Here is a 25509-nt window from a genome sequence, read left to right on the forward strand (position 1 = left end):
TGATCACAGCCACCAAGTGCTTCAGTGTGACATCCAGCCACTGAGAGGCATCCGCCAGATTGCAGTGGTTCTTGTCAAAGATTATCAGAAGCACAACACAGCAAAGTTTTTTTGTTTTGAGCTGACATCTGATAATATTGTCAGTGCTTCCATGTTCTCCTCCATCTTGCTTTTTCAACCTACTTCAAGGCTGCAGATATTGTTGCTTTTAATTTTCCATCGATAGGGATTAAATCTTACTCACAGACAAACCACACAGTCAAACACATATTATACTTCTGCCTTCTTCTGCACTGTTTCTCCTCTGCGCTGCTCCTCAGGCTCTGTGTCAGTTAAACCTTATTGTACCTTTGTAGAATGGAAAGTTCCTAATGTTGCTGTTTGCCGCAGTCTTTGTTTTGATGTAGTAATCGTACTCCTGTGGTTCGAGGCGATGCTGGGGGAGTTGATGGCATGTATTTCCATATGTGGAGTGCTACTGACGTTCACGTGCCAGTGTTTGGGCTGCAAGTCTAAAGAGGAGTATAAATGTGTATGTGCATGATGGATGAAGCAGTTGGCTGTGTGTGTGTGTGTGTGTGTGTGTGTGTGTGTGTGTGCAATGGCTGGCACAAGTGGCAACGTCTGGACTGTGGACTCCCATTGAGATGATGGTAGAAGTATGTGTTTAGTCACTTAACGTAACTGCTCATTTGTGGCTCACACTAGCACTGTCCCTGCTTGTTATCTTGAATGTGTATTTCTGCATGTGTGTGTAAGTGTGAGAGTGTGTTTGTTTGTTCATGTATATGTGTGTGTGCGTGCGTGAGGGAGAGGCAGAGAAGGGAGGGTGAAGCGAGAGTCAGAGCTTTGTGTGGATAGTGTGTGAAAGTGCAGCCATGATGAAGTACAGCAACAGAGCATGTTCGCAGTGCCTGCGTCAAACAGGCCGTCTTAAAGGGGAACGACAGCCGATTTATGAATTAATGATTTTTCCTCTTTCCCTCTGAAAATAACACATATGACGATAGTTTCTTTATGCTCTTCTCTTTAGTCCAGCCAGTACTCACAATGTAGTTGATTTTCAGTAAATGTTATATAATGGCATTTTCCAGTTGACATCCTGACATATTTGGACTTTACATCAAACCCACACAAGATTCAAAAGATTCAAGAGAGCTTTGTTAACTCTCTATGAGAGCAAAATTACAGTTGCAACTCCAATCTGTCACTAAGGCAATTAAAAATTTATAACATTATAATATTAATTACACACTGCCATTTGCCGTAGATATTCTTTTTTGTGCAATACTTTTTCAGTACTACTGTTATTTTGCTATTTTATTATTATGTATATAATCTTTTTACTGCTCGCTATTTTGATATTTTATTATGTATAGTTTGCTCTTTATAGTCTTATTTCAGAATTTTTCACTTATTTCACTGTTTGTAGTGCTGCTGCTGCACTGCAATTTCCCAGCTTGGGATAAATAAAGTCTATCTATCTATCTATCTATCTATCTATCTATCTATCTATCTATCTATCTATCTATCTAAAAGAAAACAGTCAACAATAAACAATATAAAATGCAGCGGCTTGGCAAATTGTATAAATGAGTACTAAATCTAAAAGTAGATACAGTATGCTGGTAAAACTGAAACTGCTTGTTTTAGCGTGTAGCTGCTGTGTTGCACACTTGCACAGTAGTTCACTGAAATTTTAACAGTGCACATCGAAAGTTGTTGATACATTTCTTAAATTAGAAAATAATTAATATTTGTTAAAGGCTGATTTTGGTTTGTCCCCAGTTTGCCCTGTTCCTTTGCTCACCTTGCAGGTAAATGTACACCCAGTTCATGATAGATACCTTCTCTCAGGTGTGAGCACTTCTCCACCCACAGGAGATCAGAGTGAAACACAAACGTTGCTTTGTCGATTTGAATTGTTTTGTTCATTTTGTTTCTCTTGTTGTTGTTTTTTGCTCATGTTGCACTTAACTAAGCTTTTAGTTCAGTCCTGTGTTCTCTTTGTTTGTGGTCTAATCTGTCACATTCAGTGCAAAAATAGCCTGTACTGTACAAGCACTGTGCATAGATAATGAAGAAGTAACGCACTGTTTGTCACAGCTGAGCAGACAACATCGCTCTCGTTCACCAGTGAGGAGAGCTTGACGGCTGAAAGCTGCTGATTCCTTCAGCGACGGTGGTGGTCGAGTACAGCCAGTTCACCTTGAAGGTTTCTTGTTGAAGACTTGTTAGTAAGCGCTCACGGAAACCTCGACTCCAGTGCTCTTTTGTCTTCCTCTCGTCTTTTGCTTCCTTTGGTTTGAAGTGTGACAGACTGGTTGGGTCATTGCATGGTGTTAAAACATATATTGGTTGTATCATCAGCACTACAATAATGGAAATGGACCAAATTTATAAAGTTTATCATATCAATTGTTACAAATACACATAAACTATAATTGTATTTTTACTTAGCTGACTTTCCCAATGTGTGTGTGTGTGTGTGTGTGTGTGTGTGTGTGTGTAAGGAAGACTGGGTGAGATCTGGACAGGGTGAGAGAGATGAATTTAACATGCGAGGCATGATAACTAATAATGGCACCAAATCAAAATGGGAAAACTGAACAGTAAAGAGAGGTCTGAAGCCCACTCAAAGCAATGTGGACACCTGGACATTTCCTAATCATGTCATGCTGATGTTGTAAGAACTTCAGCAGCACATCTGTAAGGGGTCAGTAATCCAGTACTTAGGCATGACCTTTACCAATGCCTGCTTGAGCCAAAAGCTACAAAAGTGAAATTTCAATAAAACTGCAGGGCCGAGCTGATTGGACCTGGAGCTGAAGAGCCCAAGCTTGGCTTTTTGGGATCTTGCTTTAATTTCCTGAGTCCAGCCATTGTTTCGGTTTCCGTGACAGCTACTGTATGTCATGATATGAGCTTCCTTACATGGACACACATCTGCAAGCACTGAAACGTGTTCTTGCACATTTACTGTGCAGTGGAGCACGGTAAATAGAGCACCAGCATTCAACAGTGCACTTTGCAAATGACGAGCCACAAAGAAACAAACACATCAACGACGGGGATGAAGGGAGGATCATAAGTCTTTACATTTGAAATTTGCATAACTTGTGTGTGCATATTTGTGAGGGAGTGTGTGGGCTTGACTGAAATGAGAGTACATGCTTTATTCCCTGTCAGGTGTTGCGGCATTCAGGTTGCAGATTCACTATTTGTCACAAGCATGCACTGGCACAATTAAACTACGCAGAGAAAAGCCTTGATCTTTTTCTAACGAGCTCAGTCCACACGTCGTTATCGAAACTTTTAAAAGCTTTTTACTGATTGAATCCTTTTGGCAGACGCACGGCTGCTCTGCACAGGTCGAGCTATACCATACACGACAGCTGCAGCATTTCACAAACTCAATCGAGCGACTGCATTGGTCCTCACCTCTGTGTGGATCGTGTAACTTTAGGGAAGAACGAAGCAATACATGACCAAGCTTATGCAACAAATATTCAGTGTGATGTTTTCTTTGTGGAGACGCTCACATGGTAGTGTGGGTATACTTAAGATGACCTGCACTTGAAGTGTTTTCCTTGGCAGAGTGACATCCACATCCTCACACAACTCCTGCCCGCCCCCACAGTGCTTCGCACACACGCACACGTACACAAAATTGTGTGTACACATAGGCTACACACAAGACACATTTATATACTGTAAAGATAAGCACATGGGTCCACACATATAGAGCGATAAAGAACAGATGTGCGGTACATTGTGTTTTAGTTTGCGACTTAGTTGCTGTGTTTCAGTTGAAAGCATTCAAGCAGAAACAAGATGTTTCATCGCTGTTATTGTTTTATTGTTGGATTTAGTCAGTAGTCTCGTATTAAACACATTCCAACAAGAAAATCAATGTAGAGATGTGGATGAATTTCTGCAAACACATTCTACTATTTCCTGAGGAGAATTGCACAAAATTATAGAATAAACTGTGATAAAATGTGAAATTACTGCATGTCGGATCAGCTGGTAGTGCAGCATCCCTTCTTCAAAGATGCACAAGATGAACACAAACCCCATACATAACTCACACGCATAACACACAAAATATGGACTGCACACTCGAGCACACTTATTTACTGTGCAAACCTGCAGGAGTAGGCGGTGAAGAAGCACTAAATGCTGGCTGCCCTCACCCCCCCTGGCTTGGCTGGATGGCACTGACTGATCCATACAGACAGGGGAAGGGAAGGAAAGAGAGTTAGCGAGAGATGGAGAGAGCATGGGGGAGGGAGATGAAGCAGGAGAGTGGTGTGGGAAGTCCTACAGAATCTATGTCTGCTCATTATGTGCAGAATCAGATGCGTAATGACATTATCACGTTTCTGTGGCACTCAAACTGTCCCGCGGCTGATACCTGCGTTTTGGTTGGTTTACAGTCGTGTGTTGGCTGCTGTGTCGTCTCACTGCGCTGCGTATGTGTTGTATTTGTACTCTCTGCTGCACCATACATGGCTTGCATTGACATCGGTATTATTGCTCGTAGTTTGTTGTGTTTGCTCTGCTTGTAAGCGCTCTGGTCGCACACAGATATCAAACATGGTTGATGTCACTGTGACTCATGTGACTGTGGGCTCGCCGCCACACGCTCAGATGTGGCTTTTCATACACGCACATGTAGTAACACTCAGGTGGTCACATGCTCAGAAATACATTTGCCATGTAATTGGTAGAGAATTCTTAATATATTACAGTTGCAACAATAAATCGAATCATCAAATAATCAAAATAAATCTGTATTAATCATTTTGAGTTGTTTTTTGAGAGAGAATGCAGAAATTTCCAGCTTCTAAAATACAAATATTTTCTGCCTTTCTAAGTTCTACACTTGTAAACTGAATATTGGGTTTTGGACTGTTGGACTGCACAAAACAAGACATTTGAAGATGTCACTTTGGGCTTTGGAAATGGCAATGGCCATTTTATAGACCAAACGATTAATTGAGTAATTGAGAAGACGATTAAGAGATTGCTCAATCATGAAAATAATCATTAGTTGTAGCCGTAGCATACACTATTTACTTTATGGTATCTATAAGATATTTGCCATCTTGAGCAGATTTTCCTCCAAACTAGAGAAAGAAACTAGAATTTTATGTCAGGGCCTAATTTTATAACATTGCATTATCACATAGCACTTTAACACGCAACCTTGACCTGTACAATGATCACTAAAAAAAAAAAAAAAAAAAAAAAACCCTCTGTAGTAATAAATTTCCATTTTTTAAACAATCATTCTTTTCCAATTCACTGTCATTCCAGTGAGGGAATATGGAGATATTTTATGGCCACAGGCCTCCTCCCAATGTCTTCAAGCCTTCATTACTTAACATAAAGCATTTAGATTTATTACAGACCTTCAGCCAGGTGGACTGCCCTGCCTGGTTGATTGTACATTTAATGTATTGATATCTGTGAGACCTTTGCAGTGGCTGTAAGTCACTTGGGGGAGACGTGGTTCACCAGGGGAAAAATATGGAGCCACACAATGATGAATCAATGATGAATGATGGTTTTTCTATTAGTCACCTCCCCTATCATTGTTAATGACTGATTAAATTATGGAGTTGGGGAGGGACTGTTTTTCCACTTCTGAAGGGGGGCGTTCCAGAAAAGGTTTGAAACAGTCCTACAAATTCAATGTCATCATATGTTCAGTTTTTTAAAGTCTTTTCTAAATAAACTGAAGCTTGTCTTTGTTCTCTCTTTAATGTGATATCCTAGTCATTACTCTAAAAGAATAGTTTGACATTTTGAAAAGTACACATGAGGTTTTTTTTTTTTGCACAGAGTTAGGTGAGAAGATTGATATCACTGTTATACTGTCTTCCAGTCTTTATGCTAAGCTTCAGGCTACAAGCATATTCCCCCAAAATGTCATTCAGTTCCTTTAAAGTGTGTATTCTCAAACTGTTTGTCTCACTTCAGGAGACTGCAATTTAAAACCGGCTTTATTTAGATAATAAAAGATAATGCATGAACAACGGTGCTGTAATTGCAAGACAAGCTGTTTTATTGTGTTTTTATGACTCCATTTCCACTCTGTATTAGTATGCGGAAATTTTAATTGGTGATTTTCTGTGCGTAGTCTGGAGGAAGACGCACAGATCCTCATGTGCATCGCACACAGGACCATCTGAATTCTTAATAGGTTTACATCGCCGCTGTCCGCATGGCTCGGTCATATGGCGAATTATGTCGGCGAGTGCACGGTTCAGCGGGTTAGCATCCTTTGTCATATGGTGATCTGAGCTGTGTGAGTGTGTGAGATGAGCTGAGTCGTGCCTGTAGACATGAGCACTCACCCTGTGGCAGAGGAGGGCCTGCATGGCTGTGGGGGTTGAGGGGGAACATGTATTATGCCGTGTGGTATTCTGCTTTTATCATGTTTATTATGCAGTTGGCGTGCTTTTTAGTGTATGAACGTGCTGTATGTGTTGTGCGTTTGTGTATGCGTGATGTATCATGCTGTGATGTATACCTCAGAGAATAGCAGCAAGTGAAGTGAACGTATTAATTGCTGGTGATACTGTATGAGAAAAGGAAACACACTACAATAAGTCTCTTTACAGCACAAATAAACTATGATGAGTCAGAGATATTTATGGTTATCCCTAAAGGCCTCTTTCCTCACTCTCCTTCTTCTCTGTTTCTCTCCCCCTTTCTATTTCTGCTCGCACTTTAACATGCTGATGATTGAATAAATTGCTAGTTAATTGAGAGGGAATGGTTATCATTTGCTATTATATTTAACATGCTTTCACGAACCAGGAAGTGGCAATTTGCATAAATTTGCTATGCCTTGGAGAGCTAATAGCTCTTCTGACAACGTATTACTCGCTGGTTTCAGTATCTTTACAATTATTACTCAATTACTCCTGTGAACCACACGTGAGAAAATATTAGATTTTTTTATTCAAAATTCAAATAAAATGTGTCCACATCATGATGCATCTTTGTTAGATCCTTTGCAGACATATAAACACTTACCATTGGTCCCTTTGGTCTGCTAATGTCTCTAAAATTGTTCACTTGTCGTCACTTTCCTTCCATCCTCGTATGCATCGCTCTGTTCTCTCTGCTCCCTGTGGCCTGAGCTCGCTCTGTCAGAGAGGCAGCAGCCGTAAGCTTAACTCAACCTTTTACTTCAGTAACAAAGAGGCCCATGTCTCTTATTGTGGGCTAAGTGCTTCTCACAATCTGCACTAAACTGTTGGGAAAACGAGCCCCGCAGCCCACAGTGCTCTTGCATTTATGGTGTCTGCAGAGAACACAGAGCAGGGGATTAAGGACTCCCTCAGGCAGAGGAGGTTATTATATATAATAATGTATGTGTGTGTGTGTGGCTTTTAGCTTTTGTCTGTATTGTGTATTATAAGAACCCAATGGGCATCCCGTGTGAAAAGTTAAATGACTGTTGTATTGACGGACAGATAGTATGAATAGCAGCCGGGGAGCAGAGTTTACGTTGACCTGCCTCATGCATAAAGGATGAAGAGGGCCTCTCTCTGGTTTCATATCTCCAGGGAGGTCCTAGGACTGTCCTGAACAGCTGAGTCACCCTGTGGTGCGTCCACCTCCGGCATCTCACACATTTCGCTGCACTAACATGCACATACCACCTTTATGGAGCTATGTGTGCCTCTCTGTGTATGTCCGCTTCGCTCGTAATCAACCTCAACCTCAATGTTCCTGTGTTCTGCCTGTCTTTGAACCAACCGGAGGAAGGCTCAATGCTGAGTTACATCACTGGTTCTAATGTGTACATGCCCTCTAAAAACAGTCACTTTATTCAAAGTGTCCCTTTTTGACCTCTCTTTTAGACATGCATGCATCGGTGAGCGAGAGCTCCCTGACTGGTCGTTCAGCCTCATTGTTGTCACCTATTTAGTGCCCTTTTCTCCACATTTGTGCCTCAACCTTTTAACCTCTACAAAGGCTCAGAGCTGAGTTGCAAAAGATTACCGGCTGACAACGCCAGTGCAAAGTAAAGCAACATTTCACCTTAATCTCAAATATTATCAATTACTATTGAAAGCAAATGACGAAAGGTTTTGTTTTCTTCTTCTTGGATTACAAGTACAGACGACTGAATAATAGAAGGTGCATGCACGTCAGTGGTCAGCTGTCTATTCACTTTAGTCTTTGTGCTGTGTCATAGCCAAACCTTCAGTCAGTCATTTAAGTTCTTGCTTGGTTGGATTGATGTGTCATAAATCATAAAGTCAAACAGCTTCTGGTCTTTTCAGCCTTAATTTGAGGTTGCATGACACTAAATAAAAACACGGATCTTCTTACCTTTCTTACCTCAAAACTCCAAATGTTCCTGTGCATCTGGTCAAGGTTTCTCATCTTGTCACGGTTTTTCATCGTGTTCTGTGAATATGTGCTGAGACAAGTGTTGTGGAAGTGTGAGACCAGATCAGATCAGAATGAGGTCAAGGGGAGACGTTGCTGCTCTGGTTAAGCAATGTTGTCCCATTCGACGAGACGCAACACAACCGAATGAGCGTTTTTACCTTTTGGTATCACATTTTGTCATGAATAGAACAAATATTTAATGCTTTATTTTATGACCTGTAACATCCATCTTAATTCTTCCCGATTAACTGTGTAATTCTAATTCTAATTAAACTGTATACCAATACACACAGTGCAAGGGAACTTCCTCAGTACTACAGAGCTGGATTGAAATGTTGACATAATTTTTTTTAACCATTTGTACCTGTGTGTGTTGTAAATCCAACACACTATATTAATGCCACATTCATGCGTTTTTTACTTTATACAAATGTACATATCTTCACCATTAGTTGCTTGTTAACAGGCATATTAGCAGCACATTGGCTCTTTATTAGTCATTATACAGCAATTATTAATGTGTTATTCTGGGGGTTATTAAGGGTTTAGGTTATTAAAATTGTAATTCATGTATAACAACTGCCTTACCTACTATTGATAAGCAGTAGTCAGGAGGCTGTTGAGGGGAAACTCTTAATGGCCTAGTAGTTGTAGAGTATTGTCATGCAGAATTAGGCATTAATAAGTAATTTATAGTGACTTATAAGGAGCCAGTATGGCACTAATGTGGACGCTAATAAGCGGCCAGTCAATGCTAAATATGTGTTCTCTAATATGAAGTGTTACCTGATAATCCATCGTAACTACTTTCTTTTGAAGATCTATTGTTGTCTGTCTTCGTGTTTGTGTCTGCAGGAAACAGTTGAGTATGCCTTCCTCATCATTTTCACAATTGAGACCTTCCTGAAGATTATCGCTTATGGTTTGGTGATGCACCAGAACGCGTACGTGCGAAACGGTTGGAACATGCTGGATTTCGTCATTGTCGTCATAGGGTAAGTCCTGCGGTTCAGTCATTTCAATTCATTTGTTCAACTGAAACGTAATGTACAGTGCATTTAATCAGACCTGCTCCAGTGGGCGTCTCGTCAGCCGGTCCAAACAGACCACTTCATGAGGTTTTGTTATTTTAGTTTGGGGTTCGGTTTTGCGCTTTGATCTCAGTTTGACAGTTGCAGTTTACAGTGTTTCTGAGAGAGGCAGTCAGTGTTAAAGTTAAAGTTGCTTAAGCCTCTGCTCCAAACGGCCAAGTGCTAATCGAGACCCTCATACACCCACAGTATATGACCCAGAAAAGACAGAGAGAATAAATCAGAGCTTTACCACCACTGGAGTGAGTCACCGTCTCTCCATACTTCATCTCTTCTCCAACACTCCCTCCCATATTTCCCTCTCCTCTCCTCTCCTCTCACTGACTTGTCTTTTGCTCACACTCTCCCATCCTGCTCTGCTTTGTCTCTGCAGCTCGCTCTTGTGCGTCTCCCTTCCATTTTGATCTCTCAAATGGTTGTACTTCATGCTTTACACTTCCCCACCTCACTCTGCCCTCATTCCTATCTCCTGCACACTCTCCTCGTGTTATCTTCATCCTTATCGCAGCTCCTCTTTTCTTCCCTCCTCTCTCTCTCCTCCTTCTTTCTCTCCTCTTACGCACACAGTCCAGTGGGTAGCTGGGTCAGATCTCTGTCTGTATACAGCATGCGGGCTTGATCTGCCATGCAGTCAAATGCAAAGACGGCTGCTCCTGCTATGAAGAGTGACTGTTGCTGCTAAATCACTGAAGTGCCACACTGAAATAACACTGCCAGCATCTGATGTCAAAATATAGCTGCGTCAATATGGCTGCGAGAGGGCCATATCATAAAATTTGTATTAAAGGTGAAAGTTCAGTCCACTTCAGGCATATTCAATATGTCTTGTTTGTATAGATAATAGCAGTTCACATCATGATTTAATAGAGGTTCGAAAAAGGTTATAGTGGCTTGAAGATTCAGCTGTGCCCTGCTGAGGGCTTGAATGTATTTTTCTGTTCTCTTCATAGGAAAGTGTTGAAATGCAAGAAAAATACCTAAGACTCAGAAGGTACAATGTTCTTTTATCTGGTGAAAAAAAAGTCAAAAACAAGTGGGGAGAAATGTATTAAAATGATCATTATATTAAAAGGACGTGGGTGTCAGAAATGTAAATTAGCTTTGCAACAACAGTAGGGTCATGTAAAAGAACATTCGGTGAATTTCTGACACAATTTTGAGGGTAGTGAGAGGTGAGTAATTACGACATAGGGGACTTCTGCTTTTAAAGCTCTTAAACTGCAAATAATGTATTCTTAAAGCCGCACTAATAAATATCCTTGTATTAACAGTGGGTTAAATGGCTACATGTAATGTGGAAGATTAAACATGTGAGCAGATCGCCTCAGCGTTTTACTGTCCTTTAGCTCATTGATTTAGCTCACAGATTTACTGTTTTAGTTCACTCTCACCAGGCAGTATTTCCCGCGGGGGAGCCAGTGGAGACCAAAACAGAGCCACAAAGACAGTGACTTATATTCACCAGGTAGCCAGAAACACGAGTACAAATGAATGCGAATGTTGCTTTGTGTCTGCTGGATATGTAAATATGTTTGTTAGCAGGTTCACCACAACAAATGTAGGTACATTTTCGAATATATGTTAGAGAGTTTTATATATTTTGATATACATTTTCCTTATTTCCTATGCAGCAGCAGTTGTTTCCATTCTGCACATTGCAAAAATCAACTAGTCTGTGAATTGATTTGTCTACAGCACTTTCACATTTCTAAAACACAGCAGCATGTTTTACAGAATGAAAAAGAACACGTGATTTGTAGTAGCAAACATTTAAAACCACTTGTATGATTCCTTCGAGGAGGAGCCACGTTAAGTTCATCCAGCTTGACTGGTGAAGAATCGCTTTCATGCAGGCGGTTCTCCTCAGGTATATTCAGTGAAAAGGTTTCGATATGTGAAGGCTGGTTTTCTTTTGAACACGACTGGATGAGTAATGAAACCCCAGTGGCAGGCGGTCAGTCTTACAGCTGTGACTCAGTATAACATAAGTCTGAGCAGACTGCGCTTATAGGCCCTCAGAGCTCCTTCCAGCCCCTGTCGGCAGCTTCATTCACTGGTTTTGGTGCACAGCTTTGATGTGATGTGTCGAGATGATTTCCCCTCGTGGCTCGGTGAGGAATGTCTAACTGACTGTAATGGAGTGTCCCTCTCGTGGTGAGACATTCGTTCACTGCTGATTTCACCTTGGGATGAGAAACAGTTCTTGTTTTATACTATTGTTATCTGCTGCACACATGTGGGCTGTTTGTATAGTTGTAGCTGAGAATGGAGGCAGAAGAAGGAGGTGACTCTCAGCATTGCCTCTGGCTTTATTATTGAAAAGAAATAATTGACACTTATTTTGGCTCTGCAGTGATTAGTAACCAGCTTATAAACCATCTATTAACATTAATGGTGCATTGTATTTAATATACAGTATGTGTGTAGACTTATTAATCTAGCTGTGTCCTGGTGATATCAGTATGGTTCGTGGGTGGCTGTAAAGTAAACTGATGACACATATTATATTATAGTTTCACAGCTAAATTATACTTTGATGGAAAATAAAAATGCTCTCAGCCTGGAAAGAGTTATAAATGCCATATAATATAAATATCTTTATAAGTGAATGATGCTACTGATCAATAATTAATGACATTATTGATCTGTGAGAGAACATCTGACCACAAAAGATAAATTTGGACTTTTAAGCCCATTTCTGAAGTAAATTACTTATTGTTTGAATGAAGTGTTCAGTATCATGACTTACTAACACGTACGTAGCATTTAGGTTCAACATGATGCACTCATTATTACCTGGTGCCAGTTTTTAGAACGAAGCAAATCGCCAACATTAGCCACAGAATAACCACAACTGTTTAATGTACTATAATATGAGACTGTTAATCAAATTAATTAAGAGAATAAGTGTTGGAGGATAAATGAATGTATTAAGAAAAAAAAATATGGAAAATCCTGTGTAATATTCTATGATGGATGATACGATCTACGTGTTCTGTTCTGTGCTTGACCTTTGAAACAGCATCTCAGTGAAACAGTGATATTAGAAAGAAGCATTTCACCACTGTGATACAGTGGTAATATCTTAAAGTGCAGTCAGACAGAATCTGTGTCAATAGAAAGCTGTTGACAGCAAAAAAAAAGATGCACATCTAGTATATTGCTTGAAAAACTGTCCACTGTAGCAACATTAAGATGTAAAAATAGTATTTAAGACTGCAACAAATGACTATTTTCACTGTAGATTAATCTGTTGATTATTTTTTGATTAATTGATTAGTTGTGTTTTCTCAAGTAATTGTTCTGTCCGACTAACAGTCCAAACCCCAAAGATGTTAAGTGCAGTTTCATATATGATGAATAATAGTAGCATATCCTCACACTAGGAAGCTGGAACTGGTAAATGTTTGGAATCTCCTTCATTGAAAATGGACAAAAACAATGAATCGACTATCAAAAGAATTGTTCGGCTATTCGTTTCTGCTCTGCTACCGTCAGATAAGGATCCTCTTGAACATACAATATAGCAGCTCAGATGAAAACAGTGTGTTTTCCTTGGCAGACTCATAGTGTGAGGTTCTTTGTTTTCTGACAGACTCTTCAGTGTTGTCTTGGAGCTTTTGACCAAAGAGGAGAAGGCAGAAGGCGAAGGAGAAAGTAGCCATCCGTCAATGCACGGGCACGGGGGTAAGCCAGGTGGATTTGATGTTAAAGCCCTTCGAGCCTTCCGTGTGCTGCGACCCCTGCGGCTGGTCTCAGGAGTACCCAGTAAGTATTGAGAAGTGCTGAACTCCACATAGGCACCCCCTCCACACAGGAACCCCCTGCTAACCCAGTATGCCCCAGTTCATCAGATTTAACACTTACTCTCTTGTTGTTACCCTTTTTAGTCCCAGTGAATAATATGTTGAAGGGTTACACATGACGAGTCCAGATGGTCTGTGTGCCATCCCTGAGGACTGTTTTTCAAAAACATCTATGCAACATCAGCGCCCTGGAGACACGAGCTCTCAGAGTAAACATTTCTGGCACATTTATGAACTATATGCAGTTCTGGATGTGCTGAAATATACAACCTGAAACTGGCGTCACATTCGGGTTTTCTTACTGTACATTCACGCACACAACTTTGCAATCAAGCGCCATATAATGTGTTTATGTTCCTCCCTGCTTAGGTTTACAGGTGGTGTTGAACTCCATCATAAAAGCCATGGTCCCTCTCCTTCACATTGCCCTCCTGGTCTTGTTTGTCATCATCATCTATGCCATTATCGGCCTGGAGCTTTTCATCGGTAAAATGCACGCAACCTGCTATATTCCTGGCGCAGGTAACGTCCTCTTGATTTCCTGCTTCACATATAATATCAAGTCAGCCCTTCGAGTCTGTACATCTTGTATTTTGACTACTGTAACAAGCACTCATTTAGTGTTCGAAGTAGCCTGATCTTAAAACTACTGTTCTTTATTATTATTATTAGTAGTAGAATTGTATTTCCAACAAATATCAAGATGCATTTCAACTTAATTCTAAAAGTGAAACCTGCTTAATGTTTAATCTGACAGAATGACAGACAGAATCTTAACAGCTGCACAAAGGATTAACATAATTAGACATGTAATTGTATTTAAATCCATTTGTTGCAAATAGGAAATAAAGTAGGATCAGATGAGAAAGATTATGCAGATTGTGTGTTTCATGGAGAGTCTCTTCAGATTACCTGGTGGCCACTGGTTGTTCTCCAGGGGGCTACTTAAAAACTTGGCATAAAAAATATATATATATCAGTGTTTGTTGTTCCCCTTATACACGGCACTGCTCTGCATGTTTACTGGAGGAAAAGCAGCTGCGGATGTTATCTGGGAGAACAGCAGCGTTCTCTTTGCACATGAGAATGGAGGCAGTCACGATTCACGCCTTGAAAAAAAAAAACACTCTTAAAACTATTTGTCCTCTAAATTCAACCTTTTTTTCGTCAAGGTTTAGACAGTGCACGGTGCTAAATGACTACTCTAAAGTCAAAATCAAAATGGGAAAGTAAAGAAATTCATTTGTAGGCCAGATATAACCTGGTTGCCTGGGGCCTGGTCTTTAGTTGTAGAACCCATTCAAATCATGCACTATTTAAAATTCAGTCATTTTTAGCAATAGCTTCACACACTTTGATCATCACAAACAGTTTGTTTTCGCTCTCTCTGTAGATGCGATAGCAGAGGAGGAACCGGCTCCATGTGCGATCTCAGGGCACGGGCGCCAATGCCCCATCAACGGCAGCGAGTGCAGGGAAGGCTGGCAAGGTCCCAACGGTGGCATCACCAACTTTGACAACTTCCTGTTTGCCATGCTGACAGTGTTTCAGTGCATCACCATGGAGGGCTGGACGGACGTGCTGTACTGGGTGAGCGCTCTCGCTCTGCCCTCCCAGCTCAGTATCCTGGGACTGTCACACGCCTTCAGCCTAAATGTCTCCTCAGATCAGACGCACGACTTTAATGTGACTGACGTTGGGATGATGGAGCTGCTGATAAATTCCTCGGGCAGCTCTTATCACTCTGATATGATTGATTGACTAAATGATTGAATGCATTCAACAACTCACAATAACAACACGATGCTGTCCTGGCACTTTTAGTATTCCTACAAGATCTCTGTTTTTCTTCGCCTGAAGAAAAAGCTACTTTTGTCTAAGTGTTGTTCTGCTCTTCTTTTCTGACAGTTTCTGCCTTTAACAGTTCATTTCGCTCTTTTCTTCCTCTCTTCCCACTCCTCCCCTTCCTCTGTGATGCTTCTTCCTCCAGATGAACGATGCTATGGGCTTTGAGCTTCCATGGGTGTACTTTGTCAGTCTAGTGATCTTCGGCTCCTTTTTCGTGCTTAACCTGGTTTTGGGTGTGTTGAGCGGGTAAGCACCCTCTTCTCTTTGTAGACAGAGACCTCCTGCTTGTTTTCAGGCAGGAGGTTCTCTGTTCTTGTACCTGTTTCTGTCTCTTAACTGCTGCTTTTGGCTCCTGTAGGTCAACGATGCCATCGGATGGGAAACCCCATGGATTTATTTTGTTAGCCTGATCATACTGGGCTCCTTTTTCGTGTTAAACCTTGTGTTGGGTGTGCTAAGTGGGTAAGAGGCAACTTGTGCAGTGGTTTTGGTCTGCAGTGTGCAAGCGTGTATGCAGTGACTTGTGAAATTACTGCAATTACTTGCTATGTTTTGGAAGTAGTCTTTGAGTATATTCACTGCAGATTCTTGGGATGTAAGCCACTCAAATGCACAGATCCTGACGGTCTTCATACAAAAATATTAAACCCATGAAATAAATGCATATTCTCGCTCAGGTGTTCTTCTCTGACCTCTGTTGGCGTCAAATTATCACGTCCTTTCCAAGGCAACTGCAAAGTGAACGTTTCCTCTACCACCCCATCCTCAACCAACCCAACCTCCTGAGAGGGAAATTAATCTTATTCCTCGCCCTTCACTCCCTCTGCGCTCCTAAGCTCTCTCAAACCCCACTCTGCTTTCCCAGCTCTGTGGAGTGGGGGTGGGGTATTACACTAGAATTAACTGTGGATGGTTGACCAGCAAGCAAAGCCTGGTTTAACAAAAAAAAAAAGCCAACAAGGTTAATGCAATCATCAACTCACGCGCTCCCACAGTCCTGTCGGCTGCTTAAAATAGGCAAAATTAATTATCTGCATCAAGTTTCTAAATGCAACCTTACAAATTGTCCTCTTACCACCAAGTGTCTTAGTTTTTGTGTAGTGACCTTTTCCTTATCACAGCCTAAATACATATTTCTCTCCATAATGACCATATCCCACCATGCACTGAATATATTTACCTCCTGTCTCTTGAATAGTATTGTACTTTCCACAGTCGTTGTTTTATATGATCTATGAATTTAGACGCTGCGCAAATGTTGCATGTCTCTTGAAACCATCTGTCTACCTAAATTGCCTTTTGTGTATGATTAAGATGCTCGCCTGAAGGATGAGCTACTGTACTGTCGGCTCTAAATATAGCGCTGTTGTCTTTCAGAGGTGTACATCTCCCTCCAGTGGCTAGGGCTCACAAAAACACGAGGCACTGAGAGGCTGTGATTGAAGCATGTGAATATGTAGAAGGCAATTACAAAGAGGATACACAGGAAATACATATACAGGATGTTTTCATTCAGCATAGTGACAAATGTCTCATTGTTTGAGATTATTTTGTATTATTTCCATTTTGTGTGAAAAAATATTTTTTGCTGCGTGCTGTGAAAGCAGGTTTCTGTGTGTGAGTTTGTGGTTTTGGTCACCTATACACTCCTCTATATTTGAATGCGTTCATGTGTTTTGTCCATGTGTGCTTCTGCAAACCCAGAGAGTTCTCCAAGGAGCGAGAGAAGGCCAAAGCTCGTGGCGACTTCCAGAAGCTGCGCGAGAAGCAGCAGCTGGAGGAGGATCTGAAGGGTTACTTGGACTGGATCACTCAGGCCGAAGACATCGACCCCGACAACGAGGATGAGGCCGATGAGGAGAGCAAGCGCAACCGTAAGCACCTTCTCCCACTCCCACCACCATGCAGTTAAGAGTAATGCTGCGCCGGCATCACATGCGCCCTTTGATACAGCAAACTGATCGAATCTGTTCCTGCCACATTAAGAAGTGGTATCCAGCAGTGAGCACTATTGTTGGCTTGAGGGGGTTGTGATTTCTGCAACTATAATTAGGTCTATGTTTATATAATCAAGATATGAAAGAGGTTGAACTCCAAAAAATCTATAATGTGTCATAGTGGGAGTTTTTTTTTTAAAAAAGGAGAACACAGTGGATTAGCTAATCTTTTCTCTCTGGAGGAGAAATATTTATCCTGTAGCCTGTTTAAAACTGAATAGGTGTTTTTCCTCGCATTCATGCGCTCATTTGGGTGTAAAGTGCTCTATTTTTCTTGTTGTCCCAGATAACTCATAAATCATGAGACCTATCTAGCACAGATACAGAGGCAGTTAATTAAGAAAAGAGAGCTGACAATCTAAAACATCCTTTTAATTTTTAACATTCAGCACAAAATCCACCAGACAGGAGAGAAGTTCAACCTTCTAAACAGCAGTAGCATCAGTAGTGCATAAAGCAGTTCATGCTCTGTGGGTCTGACTGAGATTTTAATTCTGGGAAACATTGGAAAATCATTTAACTGAAGCAGAAGTCACAAATTGAAGGTCAGTCACGCCACAGTAATTGCAAAATTACTTAGGGGTGTATTGAACATTGTAGATTGACCAATAATAATATCGACAATATTTGTGCTGCAGTCATTGAGACTTCCTCGTCCAGACGCAGTGCACACACGAACCCTTAGATGCATACCTGCATGCAGACATATTAACTGGGAGGTAAGAGATCAGTGTGAGCAAATGAAAGGCGTTTGACGCAGAGCTGCGCAGACTGTTTTTATCTTCACGCTCAATGTATGTCACTGATGGAAGTGGAGCACGCTGTGAGCACGGCTAGAATTTCTCTGAGGAGAGTAAAAGGAAAAAAAAACATATATTACTTGAGCAGTAGAAAAACTCATAATCCAAATCCTCTTTATATAAGCAGCACACACGATGCAGAAAAGGGAAACTGCGGCTGATTCGCCTAATAGTCTGAGCGTAGGATCTCTGCTCATTACGATCTCCCCATGTTTAATGCGTTCTGTCCATTTACTTTTGTCTCTCCCACCTGTTTTTTCCTCTGGTTATATTTCATGTATAAAGATGTTTAGTCCAATTTTCATTGCAGCAAACATTTAGTGAGAGGCTCGTTGTTAGAGCTGTGGAGGCTTTGTGTTGCGGCGAGGCAGGTCCATACTGCTTTTCTTCAACATCCATGCTGGCTTTTGGTGTCTGTCAACGATACATGAGCCCCTACTAACATGTTAACATGCAAATACGTTAATTTGCACTGTGACATGTTAGTACAGGGCCTCGTCACCTGCAGGCGCTTCCAGTGACTAACAGCTCTCCCTGTTGTTCTTCTGCCCTCCTCAGTGTCTGCAGCCCCTGTGGCTCCTGCTGCTCTTGTCATTGTTGGATATTGATATTTTTGAATACTGTTGTTGTCCTGTGGTGCTTGTCTGCTCTGACCCATTTTGATGGCAGCCCATTCTCCCCCCCGCCCCCCATGTCCCTCTGCTGTGCCGTTGTGTCTGAATGCATTGACTTGCATGCATTACACATGAAGGGGTGACTCTGGCTGACCTTACTGAGAAGAAGAAAGGAAGGTTTGGGTGGTTCAGCCAGTCGTCCGACACTCATGGTAAATCCTGTGGTTTTCCCTCCAGTGTTCTCTAGCTCTTACGTGTGTGTGTGTGTGTGTGTGTGTGTGTGTGTGTGTGTGTGTGTGTGTGTGTGTGTGTGTGTGTTTGTGTGTGTGTGTGTGTGTGTGTGTGTGTTGATGCTCAAATTAATCTGACACAGAATAAATTTTCAGTTTTCACTCAATAATCAAACCATACTGCCACTTCCTCAAATACAAATATAGAAGCTAAGCAGCGATGGCCTCAGAATTCCAGCTGAGTGAGTCTGGGTGTGTGTTTGTCTGTTTGTGTTTATGTACGCAGCCTGATGTAATACCTCATCACTTTGTGCTTTACTATTGTGTTTAACCCGTTGTGTTCGAGCCTCACAGCCTTTTTCAGTTCTTGTTTTCTCCTTTTTTCCTCCCATTTTGTTCTTTTTCTGCAGTCTACTGGCTAATAAAAAAAGCCTGTAATTTGCCCGTTATATCCGATATGGAACAGAAATACAGCCGCATTTGATAGCAGGCACGCCCCGCTTCCTTCCCATGTCCCATTTCAAAAGCAGAGGCTCAGTATGAATGTAGGAAACAGGGCTAAACCCAGATCACTACTCCAGTAGTCAGCACTATTTTCAGAGCTGTCCGACCACTCAGGAATCAAAGCCAACACGTCTTCATAAGCTAAGCAGCGGCGCACACCGCGCTCCCTCGTACCAGTTAAAGCACTGAGACGTTTCACACAGTTAATCATCATCTGTCTGCGCACACAGTCGTTCCAAAGCACTGCCAGTACTTTGAGCGTAGCATTTCAGAGACAGCTTTGAGAGCTCTGTCCTCCTCGGCCTGCTCCCTTCTTCCCCCTGCTCCTCATTGTCTGCATCAGTCAGCCCTCGTGGAGCAGCTGTCCACTCGCCTGTCCCATGTCAGCTCCCTTTCAGCACTTGGTAAACGATACTAATGATGACAGTGATGCAGAGCCACAGCGCTTAGCTCCTTCCTGTCTGTGAGGTCCAAAGTTTTGTAGCTGCAATGTGACTTCGGAGGAGAATAATGCGACAGTTTTCTTTTTTTAAAAATCATTATGCAGTAATTGTGATGTATGGCGTGGGATCCTTTTAAACCTTTACCTTCAGTGTATCTTTTTTCTTTGTTTTAAAGAAACGTCAGAATTGCTCTGACGTGATGCAGGCGGCCTCCAGTTTATTTCTTTTCGCACTTCTTCCCCCTTCACTGGGATGTTTCATCTGAAGAATCTTGTGCCACTGCAAAGTTCACATGATTAGCATTATGTCTTTGTAAATGTCTGCTCTATTTGCCGCCGTAGCGAGCGTCCCGGCCAGCGAAACAGAATCCGTCAACACAGAGAATCAGAACGGGGAGGATGAAAAGACGCCGTGCTGCGGACCTCTGTGGTGAGAACGTACAGCACTTTGCACAACGAGCCTTTTCAAAAACATGGCCACTGTCACTACTTTAGATTTCACTACATCAGATTGCTGTCCCTTGTGGTGCGACCGTTGCTGAAGATTTCAGTCTCTCACATCATCGGATCTCAGCACAAACAGCCGTTGCCACATTTCATCCTCTGAGCGTTGCTTTCTTTATCTTGTGATTTGTAGTAAAAGACAGACAACTCACATGTTTATATTGTCTTCCTGCCTTGCAATGCTGCTGACTTCTACAATTGGACACTTCTCATGTTGCTATCAGTTAACCCCACCAGTCAGTGCTCCTTGCACATCTCTGCTGCAACCTGCATTTTGTAAACTTTGGCTACTTCTTCTTTCTTTCAGTCAAAAAATTTCAAAGTCAAAGTTCAGGTCAGTATATTTGTGGGTCTGTGTCCCTGCATGATGCATATATATTATTACTCTAGGGTTCGTGCCTGCATTAGATTATACAGATTTTTGTTCGTAAGTGCTTGGCTTTCTTTTTTTTTACTGCATTTTAATGAGACTTTACCAGGGATGATAAATCAACAGCTTTTATAAAGTCAGCATGTACCGTAAGATATTTTTGGAGAATAGTCTTACGCAGTATTTCTTAGCTCATTTACTGTACAGTGTGACTTGCAAAAAATATATTGATGCAGTTCCCCTGTGGCCGTTCTCCCTCACTCCTCTGCATTCTTATTATTAATGGAAACCGTAGTGATTCTCTTAAAGAAACACTCAAGAGATGTATTTATTCTGTTGTTTAGACTCAATAATCTGTGTGATCTGATGCTGTGTTCCTCTGAATGGTTTTATAGGCAAAGTGAGTCACACTAGTGTTATTATACGTACTGACATTGCCGCTCTCCTCCTGCAGTCGGCGCTGGCGCCGCTGGAACAGGTTCTGCCGCAGGAAGTGCCGACTGGCTGTCAAATCGGTGCCTTTCTACTGGCTGGTCATCATCCTGGTGTTCCTCAACACTCTCACCATATCATCCGAGCACTACAACCAGCCTTTGTGGCTGACACAAGTTCAGGGTACGAACAGCACCACAGTACACATCAAAACCTTGATTAATTGCCTCATTTGTCTCTTTGATTAGTCAACAAATTTCAATGAAATTAGGTGTCAGTTTCAACCATGAGCCAAGGAGAACCAAAACTTTAAAGCATTTCTTAATATTGCGGTCAAGATGATGGATTCTTTTAGCATTTTCACTGTTTTCTCATGAATACTAATCAAAATGTATTATCATATCATGGTCTATCACACATTTTCATTGGTGGAAGAGGTATTCAGATCTTTTACTGAAGTAACAGCAGCGATGCCACAGTGTAGAAATGCTCTGTTACAAGAAAAGTTCTGCAGTTAATTTAAGGTATAAACATATTAGCATCAAAATATGCTCAACGCACACAAGTACACGAGTGGTCATGACGCAGAATTGCCCATTTCAGAAACATTTCTATTATACTATTAGGGTTACAGTTACAGATACATTAGTGCTCACATCACGTTTTAACTGATTCTCTACATCGTTCATATCTTTTGTAGCGAGAACATTCTCTGCACTCTCTGTTGTTCCTCTCTCTCCATTTGTGTTTTCTAATGTCCAGTATTTGTTTTCTCTGATTTTCAGATGTGGCCAACAAGGTGCTGCTCGCCCTGTTCACGTGTGAAATGTTGGTGAAGATGTACAGTCTCGGGCTGCAGGCCTACTTTGTGTCACTGTTTAACCGCTTTGACTGCTTTGTGGTGTGCGGAGGAATCACTGAAACCATTCTGGTGGAGCTGGAGATCATGTCTCCCCTCGGTATCTCTGTGTTCCGCTGCGTCCGCCTGCTGAGGATCTTTAAGGTCACGCGGTAAGACTGCTTCCGTGCTGCGTTTGTGTGTGTGTGTGTGTGTTGAGTGTATGTGTGGTGTTCAATGAATCACCTGTCTGTCCTTCCCCCTGCTGCTCCGTGTTGCTTTATAGCCACTGGCAGTCTCTAAGTAACCTGGTGGCATCTCTACTCAACTCCATGAAGTCCATCGCCTCCCTGCTGCTGCTGCTCTTCCTCTTCATCATCATCTTCTCCCTGCTGGGCATGCAGGTGTTTGGTGGAAAGTTCAACTTTGATGAGACCCAGACCAAGAGGAGTACCTTTGACAACTTCCCCCAAGCCCTTCTCACTGTCTTTCAGGTATTTATGTGCAGTTTGAGCTACAGTTCAGATTCTGTCATAGCTGCACACCACCGTCACAACATTCAGAATTTGTTTCGTTGATAGAAAATGCAGATAAAATTGAAAAAAGCTGTATTGTATTGCTGTAATTGTTGCACAGATTTAGAAGGATTTATGCTTCGAGATTTTACAGACTGTTGAAGGTTAAAGAGAAGAAAACAGACCAATACATCAGCCAGGCCTATACTGGTTGATGTATTTGTTGATATTAGCTTTCTGCAGACATATCAGTATCACGTCGACCGATAAGTAACTACAGAAATGCCAAACTAGGCTTGAGGTCGCCATTACATAGTTTGTCCACCAGAGAGCGCTTGATTTTTCAGCCGTGAACTGTACCGCTGAGTGTATGTCATCACAGTTCTATAAAAAAAATAACAAATTTATGGGATCTGCATCAAGATTGTTTTTTTATGTTATGTGCTTATGTTAAACATTACTCCATATCTGTATCTATATCGATCTATCTTTCTATCTGTCTTTATACAATATTTATATTTACAATAGATCAGACCTTTTGAACTCCCAAATAATACCAGTATTAAAAATCCAGTATTCCAATACACAAATGAGTAAATAAACAGATAAATTCTAGTGCCAAACATAAATATATATAGTTGTAATTTAGTGTCAGGTACAGTATGTTAGACTGTCATTACATTTGTTTTGGGTCATTCAGTGACTTCGTCTTAATCTAATCTATCAACTGTCACTGAAGCATCCATGATTTTAATTTTGCTGACAACCTCAGTGTAAATGTCACAGCTGAAATAAAAGCAGCTGCATTAAACAGCATTCTCCTCTGCTCCTTCTCTGCTCGGCTTCTTCCCCCGCCGAAGACGCTCCTTGTCTGCTTCAAAAAGCAACAAAAGTTTATACAATAGCGCAGCTTCGTGGACGGCTGCCATCTTGTTTTTTTAATTTTACACATAAATGAGAGGGGGGTGTAAGAAGGAAGAAGAACAAGAACAAAAAGAAGAAGCTGGACAGAGCGATCAGATCTTAATGTGGACACTGTACACACATATCAATACCAGGTGGAAATGTAATCAGGTTAAATTACATCTAGATGCAATCAGGTCAGGTTTCATATTTCATCAAACACATCCATCCCCAGTGTCTCTGCCCATTTGCAGGAGCTGCAGCAGGTTTACTGAGGCCGCTCAGCAGGGACTGGGAGGGTTGTATCATGTGATCACATCCCCTCTGTGATCCTTAAGCTTGACACACATCTCCCTCAAAATAACCGAGATGATTGATTTTAGATCCTGACTGGAGAAGACTGGAACGCTGTTATGTATGATGGGATCATGGCGTACGGAGGCCCTTCCTCTTCTGGGATGATCGTGTGCTTTTACTTCATCATCCTCTTCATCTGTGGAAACTGTATCCTGTGTCACTGACACAAACACGCTCGAAACTGCCGAAGCAGCAGCGCACATTCATCATTTGATCAGCATCACCTATAAAGCAGTGCTTTCACAGAGAGAGTTGTCCTTTACTGAACGCTTTGCTCAGATATCCTCCTGAACGTCTTCTTGGCTATCGCTGTGGACAACTTGGCAGATGCAGAGTCTCTCAACACAGACGAAGGAGATAAAAAAGGGTGACAGCTTTATCTCATTCTATGACAAATATCACTTTAAATTTTAGAGCTTTGCACGGCAGTCGTACGCTCACACTCTGTCATCAATAACGGTATCTCTGTCCGTTGCAGGGACAAAAAGGATGACGAGAAGGATGAGAAGGTACCCTGAGGCATCTTACAGTCACTTATCTGTACAGTTTGAGGAGGTATGTTCTGACTGACAACCTTTCTGCTCGTCCATAAGGAGGAAGAGGAAGACAATGACGACACCGCGGCAGAGGAGGAGGATCCAGAAGTTCCATCGGGGCCTCGGCCCGTCATCTCCGAGCTGGTAAAGAAGGAGAAGATCACTCCTATCCCCGAGGGAAGTGCCTTCTTTATCTTCAGCAGCACAAACCCGTATGAAGCACACTTTACACATACAGACACATATACACACAGGTTCGTAACGCATTGGTGTCCTCTGTTGATGTTGTGTTTCCTTTGTCTTCCAGGTTGCGTGTGTTTTGCCACAAACTCATCAATCATCACATATTCACCAACCTCATCCTGGTGTTCATCATGCTCAGCTCTGTCTCACTGGCTGCTGAGGATCCTATCCGCAACCTCTCAGCCCGCAATATTGTAAGTCCACAAACCTTCAATAGAAATGTGTTTTTGGCTTCTAACTAGCAAAGATCAGTGGGTGAAGAGACATTATTTCATATTCATTGCTGTGTTGTTTATAATTCTTAGACGCAGTTGTGCTGCAATTCTTTGGTACCTTTAAATGACCGGTGGTTTTGCATGTTTCAGCCCATTCATGACAATTTTCCAAAGCATACATCACCTGAGATTTATGTTTTAATAACACTTTAATGGGTTAAAATCATTTGATATGCACAACAAAAGCCACATTATGAGATCTGTTCTTAACAGCGCCGATGTCTGAGGAGGATTTAAAGCACCTTTTAAAACACATCACAATGAGAGAGGCAACACACAAAGAATTGTTTTGATGTATTTTCAGAGAGCTGTCGATAGTATCGTTTTACTGCCATGAAAAGGGCATTTATTCATTGTGTCCGTGAGCCTGAACTCCACCAATCTGAGTTTCTCTGCTGAGACTTTTTGTCGACTGCTGCTGTTCTCCTTTCCTTTTACCACGTCTGTGTCGTCTATCGTCACGGTTCAACACATTTCAAAAAGATTTTTTGCAGTTTATTTTCAAAAACATACATTCTGGTGTAATTACCAGGACAAAGACTGTTCCTGTCAGGACGCCGGGATAAATGCTTGAAGATATGGGCTGTCCAAAGTTAATGGCAACATCTGGTGACCCTGCTCAGGCTGCTTTGTTCCACCCTTCATGATTAACTAGGGGTTGGGTATTCAACAGTAACCTTAAATCCAAGAAACCACAGTATCATATTCATATTATCTTTTTGACAATGTTGTTTCTCTCTTGGAATTGTTTTTCCAGCAACAGAGTTTGTAAAAGCAATGCTT

The 25509-nt window shown here is 41.6% G+C and overlaps 1 protein-coding gene across 1 annotated transcript in view; it reads left to right on the plus strand.

Annotated features, from left to right (window-relative positions):
• Positions 1-25509, plus strand: part of cacna1da (calcium channel, voltage-dependent, L type, alpha 1D subunit, a) — a 53341-nt gene that overhangs the window by 7404 nt on the left and 20428 nt on the right. The window contains exons 3-19 of the mRNA XM_041946861.1: positions 9277-9416; positions 13108-13280; positions 13688-13840; positions 14712-14908; positions 15309-15412; positions 16871-17040; positions 18715-18789; positions 20096-20183; positions 20565-20591; positions 21082-21242; positions 21845-22070; positions 22184-22391; positions 23699-23819; positions 23952-24039; positions 24151-24181; positions 24266-24420; positions 24516-24645. Coding sequence (XP_041802795.1) covers positions 9277-9416; positions 13108-13280; positions 13688-13840; positions 14712-14908; positions 15309-15412; positions 16871-17040; positions 18715-18789; positions 20096-20183; positions 20565-20591; positions 21082-21242; positions 21845-22070; positions 22184-22391; positions 23699-23819; positions 23952-24039; positions 24151-24181; positions 24266-24420; positions 24516-24645 — 2247 coding nt within the window. The remainder of the gene's footprint in view (positions 1-9276; positions 9417-13107; positions 13281-13687; positions 13841-14711; positions 14909-15308; positions 15413-16870; positions 17041-18714; positions 18790-20095; positions 20184-20564; positions 20592-21081; positions 21243-21844; positions 22071-22183; positions 22392-23698; positions 23820-23951; positions 24040-24150; positions 24182-24265; positions 24421-24515; positions 24646-25509) is intronic.

This window comes from Chelmon rostratus, chromosome 2 (genome assembly GCF_017976325.1).
Source record: "Chelmon rostratus isolate fCheRos1 chromosome 2, fCheRos1.pri, whole genome shotgun sequence".
Lineage (NCBI taxonomy): Eukaryota > Metazoa > Chordata > Actinopteri > Chaetodontiformes > Chaetodontidae > Chelmon > Chelmon rostratus.